We start from the raw sequence: 16,566 nt of genomic DNA, 5'->3' as shown, positions 1-16,566 counted from the left end.
AGCTTTGCATATAATTTCTACAATTTTAATCAATTAACGATTCACCCAAAATTACCCATTACTAATTAAGAGGCCAATACAGATTAAATAAAGCTCTTAGGAGTAACATTAAAAGCCATGCTAACTGCCCTGATAGATGCAATTAGAAAAGAAACTGTTAAAAGACATGAGCAGATCATTTAACCTAGACTTCTTTTTTCAGCCAGAATTAGGACTGGCTCCGTCTGTAAAATGATAAAATATAAAGAATATAAAGACTATAGCCAATGTTTCAATGCCAACAAAGAATGCTGTTAATGTTTATCTTAGTGTGGGTTATCATCCATGGCTAATATTTTCAAATCCTAATCTGCCTTCCTCATATACTACGATTAAGGGCAACTTCCCCATATAACCTAGTGTATGCAGTGAAAGGCAAACCACAATCATGAGAAAAACATCGAATCCCAGGTGAGGGCCATTCTACAATGTACCTGACCAGTACTTCTTAAAACTGTCAAGATCATCAAAAAGCAAAGGAAGTTTGAGAAACTGCCATACCCAAGAAGAGCCTAAAGGTAGAAATGACTATTAAATGTAATTTAATTATGGTATCCTGGCTGAGACCTGGAACAGAAAAAGGACATTAGGGTAAAACTAAGGAAATCTGAAAAAAGTTAAAAAAAAAAAAAAGTGAAGTTCATTCATCGTAATAAATGTACCATGATGATAACAGGGAAAACTGCGTGTGGGTTATACGGAAACTCTCCTTCACAATTTTCCTCTAAATATCTAAAAACCATTCTAAAATTTAAAATTTATTTAAAAAACAAAGTGACAATTAGAATATGGCCAAAACATGAATAAGTCATTTTTATATTTTTACAAGGGAAGCCTGAAGATATACTTTCAAAAAACATATTTCACTGAAAACAATTTGAGAATATTGAAAGAGAACATATTTATCAAAAAAATTTTCATATATATTTATTTGTTTCTACCTGATAGAAACAGCAAAAATATATTTAGTTCTTAGTATATTATCAGTTTTAAATGTATTTTCCAGAAAATGCCATCTCTATGCAAAATGTCAATGACTATTATAATTACAATAAATGGGAAACCCCCTGAAGCTCATGTGAGCACATGTGTGGACACACACGCATGCACACACAAATCTACAAAAATGAAAAAGGCAAACCAGTTGTAATATTAAAATAAAATATAATTGGGAGAGGTGTCTGCAAAGAAAATCAATACATCTTCGAACCAAATATTATCACTCTTTAGATCAGGTTAATGTTACTGTTCCCCTCCTTGAGTTTGAATAATCAATAAACGATTTGTATGTACTTAAAGCTGAAGATGAAACAGAGGCTCAAGAGTTCAAACACAGGAGCACTGACCATTCCTACTCCCAAATTAATAACTGCATGCATTAGGATTCTGTTAATAACTCCAAAGCAAAACATCGTGCAATTTTCTTATAAGGCCTAATGTCCTTATATGAACTGTCCAATACATAAAAACAGTTTAGTGGTCCTGGCTTCTATAAAACCAGCTGGGAAAAGTCAAAAAGAAAGCATATCATGGCAGGCAAAATATCCCGTAAGCAACTGCTGTGGAGTCAGACAGCCTGAATTAGATTCACAGCTCTTGGGCTAGCCCAGACCTTTGTGAAGGATAAAATGGGGTCAGTGGTCCAACTTAGTACAGTTGTGAGGCTTTGGGAACTATGCATTTAAACCACTTAGCACAGTACCTATTAGTAGGTATACTCATTAATAATGGCTGTTGAAGATATGCTTATCAATGTTTCTCAGGCACACGATGCCTACAGGTAGAAAACAAAAAGTAAACTGAACAATATACAAACAACTAGAGTCCATCTGTCGAGTCCATTAACATCAACACGCTACTCTTAAAGACAATGCATCCACTTGATGCACTTAACAAGCTACATGGAAGGGGAAGGCAAAGCAGTTATTTGTCACCTATATTTAACATATGAGAAAAAGAAAACTTGGGTAGGTTAAGTGATTTGCCTACGATCAATAGTTAATAATGAGCAAAGTCAGGATTCGAATGTAGTCCTTTTGACGTCAACTGACTAGTTTGATCATTGGCCTTCCATTCTGCATGACAGGCATTTTTAAAGTCCTTTGGTTGATAATTCTTGACTTCCCTGAAATATTGCTCTAATCCATGTCAAATTCCTTACAACTAAAACCATTATATGCCACAAGATTTCTTAAACCCCAGTGTTTTCATCAAGCACTACCATTTTAAGAAAATGTCAATTTGAAGAAAGAAAAACTATTCAAATATTATTTCATTTGTATTAAAATAACCAATAAAAATAGACTGGTCAATCGTTTTAATTTTTCTTTTAATTTTTGCTCAAGCACATCCTAACCTCATCAATAAATTTTGATAACATCTTTGTCCAAAGTAATTAGTCATTATCTCAATCTTGATATACAAATATTCCTAAATTCAAAACAGAAAAGAAAAAAAAAAAGACATGGCCAAAACCTTTCTGAATATTCTGTCCACTAACATCCACTTAAAGCAATACCACATTAAACACACTTCCTCTTGAAAGCTATCATTCTAGGGTTTTATGTGGAAAAATATGTCCTCTAATTTGTGACTCTAAACTTTGTTGTTGTTGTTTTCAATATAGCAATACATGAAACAACAAATAGGCAAAAACATTAAAATGTTCTTTCTGGTCCACTTGTCCCAGTATGTGACCCTTTATCACTCCTACTGAAAAAAGTTGCTAAGAGTTACCCCCAAGTACCCACATTTTAACAAAAAACTCCAAAGGGAATACTGCCATCTACTGAATCACAGCCACTACCATTCTTTCTTTATTACAGTGATACCTCATTTAATGACTCTGGGCACAAAATTTTTAATACTAAAGGTATTTATGTTAAAAGCAAACTTTTAAGGCACAAAAAATTATACACATTCACAGCTACTCATGACAAAAATACCCCAGAAAACAATTCCTATTATTTTTATCCATTTTAAATAGGTTTGCTCTAAGCAATATTTTGAAATCTGGGGGGTTCGTTCTCTTCCTCTACAATATCCTCTTTCCAGACTGGCTGGAAAACTACTAATGCTTGATAACCTTCTTTCATGTGCTTCCCATATCAAACCAGAAAGGACAGATTGACGATTTGACTTCAGAGTGAATTAGTCTCAATTTCTATCTCAGTCACTATTTGCCTTTAAAAATATTTTATCTAGTTAAGTTTTTAAACTATAACATACACGCAGAAAAATGTAGAGATCATAAGTATGCACGTGAGGAATTTCACAAAACAAACACATCTGTGTAACAACCAATATATTTCTATATAACCATTATCAGCATTCCAGAAGCCTCCCTCTTCATGCTCCCACCCAGCCACCACCATACCCCCAATGCAACCACTATTTTTATTTATATCACTATAGATTAGCTCTGCTTGTTTTGAACTTTATATAAATGATACTGTATATTATATACTTTTGTGTCTTGCTTCATTTAGGTCAGGTTATGTTTCTGAGACTCATTCACATGTTATTGCACATAGCAATAGTTGTTCATTTTCATGGTTATATATTATTATATTGTATGAATATATCATAATTTATTTATTCATTCTACCATCATTGAACTTTTGGATTGTTTCTAGTTTAGGTCTATTACAAATAGTGCTGTTCTGGATATTTTTGTATGCGTCTTTTGGTATACAAATTTTGCATTTCTGTTTCTAGGGCATATATCTAGCACTAAAATTATTGGGTCACAGGGTATACGTATGATCAGCCTTAGTAGATACTGCTTGTTTTCCAAAATAGTTTCACCAATAATCACTTGCCATTTAAAGTTTCACATTTCTCAGCAAAAGCCCAATCTTTCAACTGTAAATTGTTTCCAGTTAAAAGACTCTGAGATACTTGGAAGGACATAGGAAGTACTTAGGGGAAAAGAGGTCAGAGAGTTGTTGAGATCATAACATGAGAACCTTTCAGACTCTCAGTTCCCCCTTGAGGACTATGACCTAGAGTCCAGGGGTTGCTAGAGGTCTATTTTGAGAACAAATGAGTATGTATCCCATGTCACTGTACCCTAATAGCAATCTACCAGTAGGTTTCTTCTACCCAGATTCTCCTACACTCTCTAAACTCTAATCGATACTTCAAACTCCCAGATAAAGATATTATATGTTTTTGAGCACAAGCTAAGTTGTTTCAGCTAGAACTCAGAGGCATTTTTATGCCATAACTTCCTTCCCATCTGATTACACAGTATGTGTTTCATAGTAAAGAGGTTTCTGAAGAACAAGATCACAGAATTGAATTGGAATTACTATAATGAGAACCTCTCCTCTTAGATTTCTCCTATTTATAACGACAAAGACCCTTGTCAATAACGAGAGCATACCATGCCTCACTTCATTCATGTACTGATCGGGCCTAGTGTGTAGTCTTATCTCATCATGATAGCACAACTTAAAGGCAAAAAGGAGACAGCTGCCAGAATATTTTAATACCTATGAATTTAGAGAATTGCTCTATATCAGTCTAATCATTTTGTAGAGTTATAAAAATATCTACTACAAAAGTGGTGCTATAAGTATGTGTCCTTATGTGCCTGGGGGTAATAAAATACCGCACAGCCTTGGGTCAAAGTCTGCCAAGTCAGAACTGATATATGTCAGTGCTGCTGTGAATTTTAAAAACTGCTCTGGCTAATCTTTTTTTAAAGTTCTCGTTTGTTTATTTAAATAGGAATTAGTTGCAACAGGAACCAACTGCTTCAGTGCTTCAACAATGAGCTGTGCCTAATGAAAATTCAGAAATCATCACTGCATGTCATAAGGTAACATTTAGCATGTAGAAGACTAAAAGAAATTAATATATTTTAAAAATTAAGGGTGTTTGAGACTCTCAGTAGTAAATCCATTCGGCATAGAAAACGGAAATAATCCACATCATTGTCAAGGTGCAGGTCAAATTCACCTTAGGTTTGATGGTGGCTACTTTCTTATCTTTTTGTTGCCACTTACAGGCTTAACAGAGTAAAACCCAGAGAGGCTGCAACACGGCCAGGTGGCCAAATTACCATGTAAGGTTACTGTGCCTCCCTAACAACTTAATTATTGGTCCATATGTGGACGAATATTCAAACGAATTATGCCTTTTACTGTACTAGCAAACTAGGCTGTCAGCACAGAAAATGGGTATGAGAAAAAAGGGATTTGTGTAAGTTAATCAAATAGTAACTGCTACATGGACTCTTACCACGAGGAGGAAACTAATTTGCCAATGATGGTATGTTAGATTTCTTTCTTTCATTCCAGGTTAAATACCACCTTTTTAGACTCTACCCATCCATCCTCAGCCCACTATGATCTCTCATTTCTGAACTCCTATGGTACTCAAGTGGCATTTAGTACACATGCTCCCTTGTACTATAATCTTTTTACACATTTGCCTTGTCACCCTAATCAGATTACAAATGCCTTGAAAGTTTATGTATTTTTGACATCCAGGGTTTAGCACATTGCTTTTCATAGTAGGCCAAAAATAAATGTTTATTTATTACGATAAATATCTAAATTCTAAGATATAGATGTGAACTGTTGGTAGAGTAAGATGTTAAAATAAGTACCAAAGTAGATTTCAAATCTACTTTGGGAAAGAATAAATGGAAGAGAAGAGGTAGAAGGGACTCATTCATAAATTGAAGGAAGTAGAATAGAAAATCAGGATACAGCCACAAAAGGCCTTCAATTCGGAGCAGGTCTATAATGGATTTCTTCAAATTTGGGGGGGCCCTAGGCCAGAGATGTTTGATGGTGGCTACTTTCTTACCCTTTTGTTGCCACTTACAGGCTTAACAGGGTAAACCCAGAGAGGCTGCTACACCGCCATGTGGCCAAATTATGATGTAAGGTTACTGTGCCTCCCTTACAACTTAATTACAGGTCCATATGTGGATGAATGCACAATCTTCTGATGGCTTAGGGAAACCCCTAACTTAGTGCTGTCCTATGGGAATGTTCTATGTCTGTGTTGTCCAACAGAGTAGCTACTAGCCACATGTGGCTACTGAGCATTTGCTAGTACAATTGAGGAATTAAAATTTTAATTTAACTTTAAAGAGCCACATGCATCTAGTGACTACTGTTTTGAACAGCACAGGTCTGGAGGACCTCCGATAGCCCACAAGAATCCCTGAAATCTCTATACACAAATCTACTGAAGGCTTAGACAAAAAGCAAATCAGGTATTAACAATAATTGTTATTAATAATAACCTCCAATTATTACGCATTGTACAGCAATTCAAATGCCTAACAATAAGGAGAGGAAAAACATCCTATAAGAAACTTGAAACAAAACTAGTTGGCATTTCACAATTTATTAGTATGACCTCTCTTCAATAATATTTAGGCAAACCAGAACTTTGAAGGGTTGAGAAAATGTGTCTAAAGAGCCTTGAATTTAAAAAGACATACAATGTTCCTATTTTTGATAGCAATGAAAATTTCTACCACTCAGTTTACATATATTCTATTGAAGACAGATGCAACTAAAATTAGGTTTCTGTTTGCCTAAGAAGACAACTGATTTCTCCCATCACTGACCTGAAATGCTCCTGGAAAATTGCTTTGCTTCATTCATCACACTGCCACTCGCAGCAAGGCCCCTAAAGTTCGTGAGACACAAACTTGCTTTGTTAGCCAAGCTGTTACACAAGAAACCTAAGTCCTCATTTCCACGTGCTGACAAATGATTTCCCACGACCATTAATGCTTTCATAACTTGATTCCTGGAGCCTCTGAAGAAGAAAATTAGGGGAGAAAACACTCATTCGACTTTGGAGGAAGCCTCCGATCAATGCCTTTAACATCCGATAAAGGCTACTTGTTTTCCCTCACACCTATCTGGGACAGAACACCCCTCATTTAACTAAGCAAAAAATTTAAAACACAGCAGGGTGCATGTCACTACACATATATACAGCTGATGGTCTATGACAAAACTCACACCATTCCCCCCAAAGTTTCACCTTCAGTATTTTCTATTTTAAAACAGTCCTGGGATGAAAGGCAACATTCTTAAAGAAAGAAAATCACTCACGTCAAATCATAGGTTGAACCATAGAACACAGATCAGTGAGTGGAACCAGTTGGTATAATAAGGATTCACTCATAAGGTCTAAGTCAAACCATCTACAAGTCTAGAATTGGTACATTCAGGGGAATTCTGTGTAGCAACTGGGAAATGAGGCAAACCTACATGTACTGCTGTGGAAAGACTCCAAGATACACCATGGGGTGGAAAAACAAGTCACAAAACAGTACGTATATTATGATTTCATCTGTATGTGGTAACGGATATAAACTTGATTATGCATAGAAAATGTCTGGAAGTGTTCATGAAGTAAGTGTTGGTGGCGGTTACCTCTAATCAGTTCAGCGGGTGAGGTTTTTACTTTTCATGTTATAGCCTTCCATACTATTTAAAATTTTTTTAAATCAAGAGCTTGTATTACTTGTATTACATTTACAATGTTTCTTGAAAAACCTAGAGAGATCTCTGCAATGCCATCCTAAGAGACTAAGAAGATGCGATGGTGGCTCTTCTTACTGTTGCAGTGTTGATAATTTAAAAGAAAAAGTCAAAGCCATTCCTTTTCTGATTAAAGCTACTATAATGTTCCTAAAACTGCTTCTCTCAATGAATATCTATAGTGGGGAGGAGAGAGAAAAAGTCACATGACAGAAACTGAGAAAAATAAAAAGGCACACTTCAGACAGGGCCTTGGGAGGACAAGACAATCCACAAGTGCCGCCAGCTCTAGGGCTGTAAATATCCCAGGAGAGCCATCACATTTCAATTACCATCACTAACATTACTTATTATTTGGCCTGCTCCAGTCCCTAGGGCAGGCGGTTTGTGATGACAATACCCAGCCTCTTCTTGTAAAACAATTCATTAGGCAAAGCAGAACAGCTGGGGCAGCCACGTGCAGGTTCTTAAAGCAACGCCCCACTGAGACCTCTAGCCCAGATTTCCCTTTTGGTGAGGGACAGTCACCACCCCTCTGACAGCTGTAGAGTCCTCCAGGGACACTTCAGGATTAATCAGTACTTCCTGTGCTGGAGAGGGCCATTTGATTTCTAACATAAACTAATGGCACTCCTGCTTTCAGCAGGTTACACCAGACATCAGATAAGAGGCTTTAAGGGCATTTTTATCTTGTTCTAATGCTCCAGAGTTAATGAGGCAGCAAAAGATATTGTCATAGAGCTTCGGTGTAGCTATATTATCCAATAAACGGACTCTTTCCAAGACAGGTTTAATATGGATCGAGGAGGTAAAGAATGCTGGCTTAATATTGATCCTATTGAGGGGATGAGAATTCAGTCACCATATCAGTAGGGCAAAAATCATGCATATTCTGCAGTAGATAAAGTGTTACTTTGTAGGGGTTCGTCTTTACATATTAGGAGTAAAATGCTGATTTTTACCATTTTAAGCACTATAAACCTGATAGATTTATTTGGCATTTTGAGGTAAGGTTTCAAAAAATGCTTCTATATGAATCTACCTATTTCCATGTATTTTGTAGAAAAGTATCTTTAGGAGTTAGATTTCTAAAAACTAGCAATAAAGCCATTATATAAAAATAGCTTATTAATTATATAATATATAGTTATATTAATATTATAATAAAGAACATTATAGTTTTTAAACTATTTTTAACTAGCAAATTTTATTGTGCTAAACCGTAGAGTTCACACAAGATAATCAATTTATAAGAATGAAGTCCAATTCACAGATTAATATCCATACATGAACCTCTAAAACCACTAATCTGAGCTTTCTCAACATACCCATCACCTCACATTCTTCTACTTCTACTGACCAATCAATGTTCTTGCACAGGGCTCTTGTTCCCTATGGCAGAGAATGTTGGTTATTATCCCAATACCCATTTTCCCTTTCCTCCTTATCAATGGAACCCCAATTTTTAGCAAGCAAAATTACAGCCCAGAATAAAAGATTATTCTTTTGCAGCTAGGTTGGTCCAGATGACTACTACATAAATTCCTAAAGGCTGCTTAAGGGGAAAGGAGTCAGTTTTGTGGGACTCCCTTTTTGCCCTTCTCCCTTCCCACCTTCTGCTGGCCCTTAACTCAGGCTTGATGGCTAGAGCTCTAGCAGTCATCTTGGACAATGAGAGATCCTTTAGGATGAAAGCCGTGCACTAAGAAAGTAGAATGGAAAGAAGGAGGGCTTAGTCCTTAATGACAGTGTGGAGCTGCCCTACCAGCCCGGGCCTGTCTATCTCCAACCTTCCTTTTTGCAGGGGGAAAAAAGAAATTCTATCTTGTGTAAGCCACAATTATTTTGGATTTCTTATAGGTAGTTGAACTCATTCTAACTAATAGATCTGATATCAACAATCTTTTAGCCTAAAACTCTGATAATAGTTTAAGTTATTCATTTCAAAGATGCCTTAACAATACTTTAGCAAACAGAACTGAGGTTTTATAATGCATAATCTACTTCTACACTAAACTGTATTCTCCTAGTTACAGGGGCTTAAAATCTTGAAATCTTGAAATCATTTTGACTCTTGTATGTCTCTAGTCTGTTACAATTTATATTTTCTCCCCAAAATATCTCTCGACTGTCCCCTCCTTTGCATTCACACTGCCCTATCCAGTATAGGCAGTCACCACATTCTTGGACTGCAACAGCTCCCTAGGTAGTCTCTCTAACCCATCACTTCACCTTCAATTCTCTCTGGAGACTGCTATCAGGCTTTTGAAAATGATTCCTCAGCCTCATCCTTCAGGCTTTGCATAATCTAGCTCCTCCCTTTTCCAACCACACTGTAACCAATCCGCACAAAAATTACTTCCTAGTCTGAAGTGTCTTCCTCCCATATGCCAACATTAGCCATCGGGTCCTACTTCGAGTTTCAATCCTTTCAAGAGGTGTTCCAATTCTTTACCTCACTTTTTCTTCTTTAGGGATCTGTAGGACCCACACTGGAGAAGAATGCATGGCGTGAGAAAGGCCAGATCATGCAGAGCTGGAAGATCAAGTTAAAGGTTTTTGATTTTATCCTAAAAGCAATGGGAAGTCATTGATGGGTTTTAAGTAGGGAATGAGGCCATGTGCCAATCTGCATTTCAAAAATATTTCTCTGACTGCAGAGTAGAGTATTTATTGGAGAAAAGATCGATTCTCCAGCTAATTTGGTTAGAAGGAGAGAATACCAGGAATGGATTAAAGAAGCTTGATAAAGTAGGTTTGTTGCAGAGAGAGAATTTGAAACTCAATACTCTAGGGGAAAATGATAGTCATTTGAGTAAATATATATTTAGCATAAGAAAAACCTGGTAAATATTTATTAAAAGAACTGCTGTACAGAATTTAGTACTAAATGTTCTCCTATTAATGTCTTGACATTTACAATGCCAGCCTGAACATTGATAGGATCCTGGTTTTTAAAAAAGCCTACATAAGATATTTAGAATCAATTGAGAAATTTTGAATGTAGATAAATATTAGATATTTTGCAATTATTGTTAATTTTTCTTAGATGGAATAATAGCATTATTATTATGTAGGAAACTTTCCCTATACTATACTTAGGAGATGATTTCTGAAGTATTCAGGGGTAAAGTGCCTTATGTCTGAAATTTACTTCCAAATAATTCAAGGAAGAAAAAAAAAATGTGTGTGTGTATATGTGTGTATGGCAGGGAGGGGGGGAGGAGGAGAGGGGGAGAGGGGAGAGAGGGGGGAGGGGGGGAAGGCTGGCAGCGCTTCAGCGCACCATGGCAGGGGATTGGGGAGTGGCAGGCTCACTGGGCATTTAAAATGTTTTCATAATTAACTATCGAAAGAAAAGAAGACCTAACTCTTCTTTAATTAGTGGAGAAGCTTTTTTCCTGACTTATTATTGATATTCATTTTCATTTACTTGATAACTTGAAATAAAATTATTTTTAACCTACAGCTCCAAATAAGTCTGGGATCTTAAAAAGTCAAATACCCATGAGTATCTTCACCCAAGAATTTTCCCTTCTACAAGTAGTGAAGAGATCAATACTCCAGCTCTCCCTTTAGTTTCCAGCCTGGCTACTCTTAGATTCCACTCTCAGTCTGATTAAGGAGAGTGAGAAAAAGAAACTACCTGTCTTTTTTCAATCTGTAGAGATGTTACCGAATCATTCTCCTACGCACCTATGTTAATCCTTTAATATGAAGTTATCAATTCCTGCTGTGCAGCTATTTCAGATAATAGCAGGTACACAAATTTATATTTAAATAATTTTTACTGTTATTCTTTTCTTTGTTAATGTCACTATTCTCCAACACTAAGATTGTTGGCTAATTAAACCCTTGTTTTTACTAAACTTGACAGTTGACAGCAGCAAAAACAGAAGCCAACAACCACAAACTATTTTCCTTCCAACCAGGAGAAAAAATGCTTCCCCTGCAAAGCTAGAATATTATATTTTCCCTACCAATAAAACTCTTTTCTGGGAGGAGACAGATAGTCTTAGTAATAGCAAGCCTTTCAACCTAACAGTCAGACCTTGCTAGATATCTCACTCATTTTTGACTAATTGAGCGGACATAGAGGTAAAACTCCTTAACTTTGTCCAAACTTACTGTGCTCACAATCGGACTGCATAAAATAGATAAAAGATGAAAGAAAGAAAAAATGACGTCAACCACTTGCAAAATGGTATTCATTAAAAAAAACAATTTTTAAGTTCATAAAACAAAATAGGGAATTAAAGCACCAAGTTAAGAGGATGACTTGAGATTTTATTTGGTTGATTTTTTTAAGGTTACTGTGTATGTTTGTTAAATTGGACCTAGTAAGCCATATGGAAGTTTTCCCAAACTAGAATTAGGTAACAGTGTAACTTCACAAGCTACTTACCATAAAAGAACACTGTTTGGCATGATGAGAAAGAAGAAAATGAGTGAAAAAGTGTCTTTCTAATTTAGTACTAAATGTTCTCCTATTAATGCCTTGACATATGCAATGCCTGCCTGAACCTTGATAGGATCTTGGCTTAAAAAAAATCTACATAAGATTTTTAGAAACATTTTGAATGTAGAAGGATATTAGATATTTTGCAATTATTGCTAATTTTTCATAGGTGTAATAATAGCATTATGATTATATAGTAAACTTTCCTTATTCTTAGGAGATAAGTTCTTAAGTATTTAGGGGTAAGGTGCTTGATTTCTGAAACATCAGGAGGGCAAGGACCAACTGACAAATGAAGAGGCCTGTATAGCTTATTTCTCTCAAAGAAAGTAGTTTATCCCGTGTTAAGAAGAAATCCTGTTATGGCAATATGAGAGAGAAAGAATTAAAACCATAGGTCATTTTAAATTTCATTTTAGCCATAATTTTCTCTAACCCTACTGTTCATCATAGCTTCTGGAAAGGAGCCACACAATTTTGTATCATATCATCTCCTTTAATCTTCTCTCTCCCATCTAATGGTAGAAAGATGGCAAAAAGAATGCAAGCAGAAGAAGAGAAGTTAAAAGTAAGGAGAAATCAACTAGATAACTCTCCATATTACATGGACTTGTATGCTGACTAAAGTTTGAGATTTATCATGCATCTTATCCTCTCTTTGTTATACTGTACTGCCACCTACTACTCTTTTAAACTACCTAGCAGAAGGTTCAGGGTAAGCAAGGACAGTGTTGGTTCTTGAGGGATCTGTTCACATATCAAATGTACTAGAAGAAAAGTATGTTTGTTTGCTTCTCCACCTATTTTAAAAGGGCATCTCTTAACTTCAGTTCTTTTCATAATTGCTGTAAGGAAACAAAACACTAGAGAAATCCTAAAGGATCTTTAAAGACAAGAATATTAAGAATTTCACTCTGTTTTAAAGACTTCCTTTCTAATGGTGCACTACTTCTAGCAGTCAGGAAAGAGCCGTTAATAGTTGATATAGTCATCACCAAAACTAGCTGGTCCCACTCTCGAGGAGGAAAGAATGTTCTGAAAGAGAAATCCTGTTTCGATTCTAAGAAAACGGAAAGATGAAAAAACCCCCAAATTTAATGATCAACAATGACAGAAAGGAAAGTCATTTTAAAGGTATTGTATAAAATGAAGTTAGAAAAGATTTTTCACATCTACTATATCAATATAAGTTGCATTTTCACTTAGGAAATGAACACTGTCCATGTTTTATTTTCAATAGTTATCCCAAACAAAGTCATTTGACCTTAAACAAACAAACAAGAGAGGCCAAGGTCCAGTTTCAATTCCTATTCCACCATTCCTACCTAATCTCCCAGCAAGTTAATGCAAATCAAAGCAAGCTCTTCAGTGCTGCTGGTGGTGAAGCCTGTTCCTCTCCCAAGAGAGACCTGTAAAACAGGACAGTCACTGACAGCAGTACAATTACTGACACAGATACAGACTTTATGGACATGTTTATCTCTGCTGTAAATCCACACTCTCTCTCCACTCCGATTCACGAGTCATAAAGAAATTGCAGATAATGAAAAAGTTGGGGAAATTTACAGCATGTCGGAAACCTCAGACAGCCAGAAGAAATTAAAGAGCTGACTAGGGATAAATCACACAGGTACAATTAAAACTTCCCGCATATCTCCTTCATTTCCAAACTGAGGCACAATCCAATGGAGCTGATGAAAAGTTGAGGTCATGACTCCTCAAACTGTAATCATTTCTTAACTAACTGCATGTTAAAATTAGCCAATTCACAGGTCACGTGTAAATGCTGATTTCTTGCTGCTACTTTATTTCCTTTGCTCTCCACTAGAAGCACCCACAGAGCAATTCTGTCTGAAAACAGGCCAAACTGCAACAAGCAATAAATGGAAAGGTGATGTCCCCTTTCGCACTGCCATCGCAGTAGGTGTAGGACATCTTTACCACCGCCACTGTGGATGGAGCATTAAAATGAGAAAGTGGAGCTACAATGGACGAATGAAATTGGAGGTTTTTTCTTCCCCAATAAATAACCATTCTGAAGGTTTCATTTGATCTCTTTTCAACATTCCAAAGGATATTTTAAAGGACTGTTATGTACGATACTAGAATAAGAATTACTTCTGGTGATATTTGTTTTTCGACGGTGGTCTAAGTTAATGGTCCACACTCTTATGGACCATCTCTGCATGTGCTTAAAAGTGGTATGGCTTTAGCAATGCTACTGCTCTCAACTACCCCACTCTTGTTTTTTACATTCATTCAGTCACAAAAGCTACAGGAGGGGAGAAAAAACAAAAAGGCAAACCAAAACAAAAATCCCAGCCTTTATCAGAATCTATAAGTGCTAATTAATGTACAATTCTTGTTCCAATATAGCAAATCAAAACAATACCAAAGATAAGAAATAACATCTATTTCTTAAATAATAAGGATTAAGAGATCACCACCATTGAAGACTAGAATGTGTTCATTGTCAGCCCCTCTATTCTCTATGCTTATAAAGTCCTCTGTGAAGTAAAAAAAGAAGATTCTATCAGCATGTTGAATTCTTCCATTTTCCCCAATTCTTCTGATGAACTAGCAGGTTTAAAAAACATAAATCCATACACTTATAAGATCTCTCTGGAAAGTAGAAATGCCAAAGACTTCATCACTTAATTTCTACATAACTGAACCAAATCAAAAGTGTCAACAAAGTTATACATGAGTCAACATGAATCTTTGTTGATCTCTATAGGATGAAACTGCAACCAAATTAGCTCTAATATAATTTTGAAATTCTGAGCTCTGTGGAGAAATGAAGATTAACAGGATTTTTCAGAGATATGGAGGATGCAATTGACATGGTTTCGATTTTGTTCCTATTTGAGCCCTTGATGATTTAAGGTCCATTTTACACTTCAGAGAACCCAAATGTCATTTTCATTTTATATATTAAGATTTTACTCTCTATAGAATAAAAATGGTTCTAAGGAAATACTGAGAGTTTCAACTCAGACAACACTACCATAAAAAACTTAGGTCATTTCTAGCTCATGGATTTCAATTCTATTCCCCCATAAGTATAAGACATGATCTCTGATCTGCTTTTGCTTATAATGAAAAGTTCCTTAAGTTCATAACTGTCAGATTGGTGTCAGTATTAAACAAGAGCTATTAAACAGAGGCACAGTATTACCTACAAGTTCCCAAGAGAAAAAATTATATTTTATCAAATGAATATTTGAGTGAAGCCAAGAAACAACATATCTACCGCTATTATTCTCAGAAGCAATGATACCCTTCCTCCTCCCCAGATTAAGAATCAGGAGACTTGGATTCTAGTCCCAGTTTTGCAGATAACCCGGTGTATGACTCTGGCTAAATCACTGAAGCTCTCTGAACCTCAGTTTCCTCATCTATTCAAATGGGAATAGTAGAACAGTAGTGAGAATTAAATAAGAAAACACATGTAAGAAACATGGCAGGCTTTAAAATGTTACTTGCCTTTCCCTCTTCATGAGACATGATTCCTGGTTCTGTCACTAATGAACTGTGTAGCTGTCCTTAGGCAAGTCTCTTAATATCTTTAGGACTCTGTTTCTGCTTCTATAACATGAGAGGGTTGGGACTCGATGAACTCTAAAGACTCCCCTCCAGCTCAAACACACTATGATGACCAATTCTGTCACTAAATTGCTGGGTGACCCTGGGAAAGTCACTTTATTTCTTTAGACCTCAGTTTCCTCACCTTTAACTACTGGAAGATGAACCAATAGAAAAGTAGACAAGGAATATACCAGGAGATTCATGAAAGGGGGACAAACAAGTGGCCACGAAACATAACTTTATTAGCAATCAAAGAAATACAAGATAAAAATATTAAAACATGATTTTTCACCTATAAAATGGGCAAGTATTAAAAAGTTTAACATTATTTAGGGTTGGCTAACATGTAGGGATACAAGTACGTCCATTTACTGTTCTTAGAAATATAATTTGGACAAATTTTCTGAAGGTAACAACAGCAATATATATAAAAAACTTTTAATGTGCCATTCACTTTGATCTAGAGCAAAAGATGCATGAGGCAGCATGATTTACTTTAGCAAAACACTGGAAACAACCTAAATGTCCACTGAGAGATCGTTAATAAAATGCACTATACATAATCATATAATGGTATTCTGCACGGTCATAAAATTGATGATTTTCTTGTTTTCATGGGAATTGAAAGATGTTTGAAATGCACTAAGTCAAAAAAGTAAGTATATAACGTGAATGTAACATAAATGTGCATATATATATATAAATAAAATATCCAGGTACTTGCTCTTGGATCTGATGTCTTTAAGGATCTCTTCTTAAAAACAAACCTCCCAAGATGTCCACAGTGATACCAACATTATACTAATCTCTCAGTGGACATGTTTTGGATGCATGAAATAGGGACTTAAAGTCACTGCTACCATGTTTTTACATTAGTCACACTGTATTCATTTCTACGAAGGGTCTATGAACTGAAAAAAAGAAAACCTATGCTAGATAGTATGCCACTAAAGACTG

At 35.9% G+C, this 16,566-nt stretch overlaps 1 protein-coding gene across 5 annotated transcripts in view; it reads right to left on the bottom strand.

The window, feature by feature from the left end:
• Window positions 1–16,566, bottom strand: part of LIN52 (lin-52 DREAM MuvB core complex component) — a 74,754-nt gene that overhangs the window by 31,605 nt on the left and 26,583 nt on the right. Inside the window, exon 6 of one of the 5 annotated variants that reach the window (XM_039883778.1) lies at window positions 13,347–13,430. The exons of the other annotated variants lie outside the window; for them this stretch is intronic. Coding sequence (XP_039739712.1) covers window positions 13,387–13,430 — 44 coding nt within the window. The 3' untranslated portion in view covers window positions 13,347–13,386. The remainder of the gene's footprint in view (window positions 1–13,346; window positions 13,431–16,566) is intronic. 5 annotated transcript variants of the gene reach the window in all.

The sequence above is a fragment of the Pteropus medius genome, unplaced genomic scaffold (assembly GCF_902729225.1).
Source record: "Pteropus medius unplaced genomic scaffold, Ma_sr-lr_union100, whole genome shotgun sequence".
Classification (NCBI taxonomy): domain Eukaryota; kingdom Metazoa; phylum Chordata; class Mammalia; order Chiroptera; family Pteropodidae; genus Pteropus; species Pteropus medius.
This window is presented reverse-complemented; position numbering and strand designations above follow the sequence as displayed.